Source organism: Bison bison, unplaced genomic scaffold, assembly GCF_000754665.1.
Source record: "Bison bison bison isolate TAMUID 2011002044 unplaced genomic scaffold, Bison_UMD1.0 scf7180017864371, whole genome shotgun sequence".
Classification (NCBI taxonomy): domain Eukaryota; kingdom Metazoa; phylum Chordata; class Mammalia; order Artiodactyla; family Bovidae; genus Bison; species Bison bison.
The window spans coordinates 14021822-14027492 of record NW_011494943.1 but is presented as its reverse complement, the minus strand read 5'-3'; the positions used below and the strand labels follow the sequence as shown (position 1 = coordinate 14027492).

General features: G+C 43.5%; 1 protein-coding gene across 1 annotated transcript in view; it reads right to left on the bottom strand.

Annotated features, from left to right (window-relative positions):
* Nucleotides 1–5441, bottom strand: part of BPTF (bromodomain PHD finger transcription factor) — a 146424-nt gene extending 140983 nt beyond the window's left edge. The window contains exon 1 of the mRNA XM_010856556.1: nt 5279–5441. Coding sequence (XP_010854858.1) covers nt 5279–5441 — 163 coding nt within the window. The remainder of the gene's footprint in view (nt 1–5278) is intronic.
* Nucleotides 5442–5671: the final 230 nt, after the last annotated feature.

The window sequence follows — 5671 nt, the reverse complement described above, 5'->3', positions numbered from 1 at the left end:
TGAGGACTGGTGGTCTTGTATGTGCTCAGGGAAGGTGACGTCTCAGGGGCTGGGAGGGAGGGAGGAAGGATTTGATCCAGGCAGACTAGCTAACTGGACTCCGGGAACAAGGAAAGCAAATCTAGGGATGTGAGAAGGTCCACGGATGCCTTAACTTACTCAGTATTTACAGAGCACCTACTGTATGCCTGAAGTATACGCAGTACTACTTTGGGTGGGGTGAAAAGGCTTCTGTGGGGAGGCAACATTTTAGTTCTAATCTGAACACTAAAGAAGCCATCTGCTGAAGATCCGAAGAATGTTCTGGACAGAGTCTACCCAGCATGTTGGGGAAACAGTAACAAGACTAAATGTGTAGGGGCAACTCTAATCTGGGGCAGGTTTCTTGATCTCTATTTGTCATAGGTAAAATGGGGATGATAACCCCACTGTACCCATCTCAGGGTGGTTATGAGTATTAAATAAAAGAATGCACACGAGGAGCCCAGTACAGTGCCTACAACTTGGCAAACAATGAAGCTTAGGGATAATAGTAATCGTTATGATCCTATAATTATTTATTATTCTGTTAATAGAAGAACACTGAGAAGTGCATGCAAAGTCACGCAGAATCGTCCAGTGTTAATACTCAGGAGTCGGTCGGGCCTGGATTCAGCCCTGAGGCCACGACATAACAGTGTAATTTGCATTTTCTTTTACTTCTCTAAGCTGTAGTTTTCTCAGCTGTGAAACAAAAATAGTACTTATTGCATAGGATGGTTTAAGGACTAAATGAAAAAAATACACACAAAGCATTTAATACAGGGCCTGGTCACATGAGTTCCCAGAAAGTCTGTTTTTGATTATTATCACTGAAGTACACGGAGGTTGACTCTCTATCATCCCATCATCTCCCAAGGAAGAACTCTGTAGTTTACATCAGCCCTGAGCCCTTCTCTGACTTAACCCATAAAATCTTTTACCTAAGTGAATAATCTCCTGTTTGCAGTAACAATGCCTTAGATAGGTTTTGTTCTTTACATTCAATGCACTTATTTTGTTAGTCATTTTATTAGTTATATGAGAAAAGAATTAATATGTTCTGATCAAATCAGCAATCCTAAAGAAATCAACCCTGAATATTCATTGGAAGGACTGTTGCTGAAGCTGAAGCTCTAGTACTTTGACCACCTGATGCAAAGAGCTGACTCATTAGAAAAGACCCTGATGCTGGGAAAAGATAGAAGGCAAAAGGAGAAGGGGGTGGCAGAGGATGAGATGGGTTAGATAGCATTACCAACTCGATGGACATGAGTTTGAGCAAACTCTGGGAGATGGTAGAGGACAGAGGAGCCCGGTGGGGTACAGTCCATGGGGCTGCAGGGTCAGGCACCACTTAGCAACTGAACAACCACAACACAACCTGATTTAAACAAAACATTATAAAATTCAAATCTAAATCACAATGAGATCCACTAGGATGGCTGAAATTTTTATTTTAAAAAAAAGGAAAACAAGTATTGGTGGATGTGGGAAAATTAGAACCCTTATATTGTTGGTGAGAGTGTAAAAAGGTGCAACCCTGTGAAAAGACATTGGCAGCTCCTCAGAAGGTTAAACGTGAGTTGCCGTATGACCCGGCAATTTGACCCCTAGGTCTATAGCCAAGAGAACTGAAAACATGTTCATGCAAAAACATGTACACAGATGTTTGCAGTCAAACATAATTGTCCAAAAGTAAAAATAACCCAATGTCCATCAGCTAATGAATGGATATATCCATACAATGGAACATTAGTCAGTCTTTTAAAGGAAGGAAATGCTGACAAATGCTGCAACATGGATGAACTTTGAAGACGTGCCACGTGAAACAAGCCAGACACAAAAGGATAACTGCTATTCAGTTCCCTAGAACAGTCGGATTCGTAGAGACAGAAAGTGGGATGGTGGTTGTCAGGGGCTATAGGAGGAGCAAAATTGAAAGTTAGTGTCTCGTGGGGACAGAGATCCAGTTTGTAACGATAATAAAGCTCTAGAGAGAGACGGGGATGATGATCGCACAACTGTGTGAATGTACCTAATGCCAATGAACTCTTCACTTGAAAGATGGTTAAAATGGTTGGGGACTTCCCTGGTAGTCCAGTGGCTAAGACTCTATGCTCCCATTGCAGGGGGACCAGGTTCAATCTCTGGTTGGAGATTAAGATCCCACATGCTGCATAACTCAGCCAAAAAAAATTTTAAAAAAGTTTTTTTTTTTTAATGATTTATTTTTGGCTCTGCTGGGTCTTAGTTGCTGCAAGGGCTTTTCTCGAGTCGCGGTGCATGGGCTTCTCACTGAGGTGGCTTCTCTTGTTGTGGAGCACGGGCCCTAGGGTGCGTGGGCTTCAGAAGCTGCGGCTCCCCGGCTCTAGAGCACAGGCTCAGTGGTTGTGGCTCATGGGCTTAGCTGCTCTGAGGCATGTGGGATCTGCCTGAATCAGGGATCAAACCTGTGTCTCATGCACTGGCATGCAGATTCCTTCCCACTGAGCCACCAGGGAAGCCTCTGTAAATTTTTTCAAAGTAAATAATTGGTACAAGGAATGGGAAAAAATATGTATAGATAATGCTTTGTCTTCTTTAATTAGCTCTCCTTACCCTTTCAGCAACAAAGTTACTCTCAGTGAATACTATTATTATCAATTAGTAAGGTTTCTAGTCCCTTTTCTAACATTTACCTATGTACAGCTCCAGAGAAAATATGCAAGGTTAATTTTTATACTCTAAATTTTTTCTTTTAGTGTATCTGTGGTTCCACAACTTCCTTTTTTCCCTCCCCTCTATGGACTTTCCTTCTGCCTCATTTGGACTCTGCTTAAATTGACCTAGTTTCCTCTTTAATCAAATCTTCAGGAACCAATTCATTACCATTAAAATGATCTAACAAGCTTTATTTTGATCATTGCTAAAAATTCTTTTTTATTTTTGGATAACGCAATCACAAAGAATGTTACTTGACCAGTAAAAGACAACGCTTCTGAATAAAATTTGAAAAACATATGCCAGCAGGCTTATCTGATGATAAAGATGATTGCAGCTGAAAGCTGCATCTGTCAGACAATGGTTTTAGATTTTCTGTGCTCCCTGAAAGCCGTGAAAAATGTATCACCCGGCATCTTGATAAAGAAATCAATTACCTACCTCATTCTGAAGGAAGAGAAAGAGAGGATTAAAAAACAACAACAACCCAAAACGGTAAGAATAAAACAAACTGGGAAGAGACATATGTTTCAAGGTAGCATTGCATTTCCTGAAAATAGCTTTTATGCGTTCAGATATTCAGGGTGATTTTTATTCCTTTATTCCTGAGTCCTCGGAAGTCACTGGAAACATTTATCCTCGAAGCAGCTAGCTACCAACCTTCAACCACACCCAATGTCATTTTTCTTAGCTTGTCAGGACAGTTATCCAGAGTTGCCTCTGCCCTTCCCCACCACAGGCATCCCATTCAAGAATTCACAGTCCCTGCTGGCCTGGCAGTAGAAAATGAATTTAGTTTGCAGGAGAAAGCTACACATGATTTTTTTTTTTTTTTTCCTGAACTGGGTTTCTATCATAGGAGTTACTCCTTTTGCCCCTCACTGCTCCCTGAACAGCCCTGGTAAACAGAAAGTGAAAAAAAAGCACAGGTTTTTCAAAGCTCCATTTAGTCTTCTTAACAGGTCATTTTCACCAAGCAACACAGGGATGGAAAATTTTTATTTCCTGATCAATTACAAGTTACCCTCAGTAATTTCAGCCATTTCATTATCTTCTTGCCCTCACAAATGCCGCCTTCCCGGCCAGGAGGCTATAAAGCCAACGTCTTAGGAGATTCAGAATTTTATTAAACATTTATTTGCTTTACTCAAAAGTGAATGTATGTTAGCTTGATCGTAAAACAAATGACCTTTTTTGGGGGGCGGGAAGGAACGTGGTAAATGAAACATGGGACTCATTTGCCAGCTTATGCTGAGGGCGTGAAATAAATAAGAGGCTGGTGGTGGGGAAGCCTCTCACACCTTGGCTAGGAGAGTGCATCCATGGATTGAGAACTGAGGCTGGAAGGAGAGGATCTGCTTTGCCCTGCTCTGGGAACACACACACGCACACACACACACCCCCCCCACACACACACACTAACTGGATTGATATCAAGGGTAGCCATGGCCACAATGCACCTAATTTCAGAGGCTCTGCCCTCAGCCAGGGCTACTGTAGTTTTAAAGCTGCCACCATCCAGGACAGAACCTTGCTTTACTGATTCTCTACCTTCTACCATGTTTAGAAAACTAGACCCAGGTCACAGAGGGAGAGAATAAAAGCTAGTCTTACAGACATGCCTCAACCCATTTGTATAGACTGAGTCCCCTGACTAGGACTGTGGCCCCAAAATGAATGAACAGAACCTGGAATGTAGCAAGAGGTCTCAGACCACCTGTATTTCTGTCTTCTACCTGATCCCTCCACTGGGGGACTGGTAATAGTAGCAGTGTTAGTTGCTCAGCTGTGTCTGACTCTTTGCAACCCTGTGGATTATAGTCTGCCAGGTTCCTCCATACATGGAATTCTCCAGGCAAGAATACTGGAGTGGGTAGCCATGCCCTTCTCCAGGGGGTCTTCTTGACCCTGGGATTAAACCTGGGTCTCCTGCATTGCAGGCATACTCTCTACAATCTGAGCCACCGGGGGACTGGGGCTCAACATAACTGAGGAGGGGGCTGGCCAGGCTCCTGGGCACGGGGTGACTAAAGTACCACTGGCTACTCAACCTGGTCCCACTTGCAACGCTTCCCTTAGTAGAGGTCAGACGTGTCTTTGCCCTGGAAACACCCAAAGCGCATTTTGACCAGAAGAATGTTTCAGATGTGTCACGGAAGGATTTGTGGGAAAGCTACATTCAAACGTTTATGAAGAAACTGGAGTGTAGTACTTAAAGTCTATGTCATTCTGGATTTGAGGGAATGCGAGTTAGAAACAGATTTCAAGCTAAGTCTTGAGCAGTTTGAAGACACAGCAGTGGACTTAGGCTTGGGCAATGCCCCTGCTCTCTTCAGGAGGTGATGAAAAGGTCCAGCCTAGGTTTCTGGGCATCCTCTTCTGTTGGGTGGTATCCTCATTCTTTTTTTTTTTTTTTTTTTTTTTTTTAGCTGCACTGAGTAGCATGTGAAATCTTACTTCTCCAACCAGGGATCGAACCCATACGCCCTACAGTGGAAGCTCAAACTCCTAACCACTGGACCACCAGGGAATTCCTGACATCATCCTTCGGCCAGACCTGCGGAAGCTTTGGTCCAGCAGTTCCAGACCAACAGCAAGGGCGCCACCTCCAGGCCAATCTCCAGAACTGAGGTGCTGTGACCCGGACCGATATTCCGGGTCACGTTCATTCTGGGCAGTGTATCCTGGGCAAAGGATCTTGGCTTCTGGGTTGGGGACATCCTCCCCCATACAGTTCTAGAATCTAGGGTTTCTTGGGACTCAAGAATCTAAGTGGTTCATCCATACTTTGCCACCTTTTTTGACCTCTAAAAAGAGAGGAGTTTCCTCAGGTACCAGCCTCGCTGTGTATTTGGTTTCAGGGATTAACAACTTCTTGTTTTTAACTTTACTTTGGCTTTCCTGAAATTACCCTGGCCTGACATCCTCAAAGCCAACCGTTCCGGCCTGT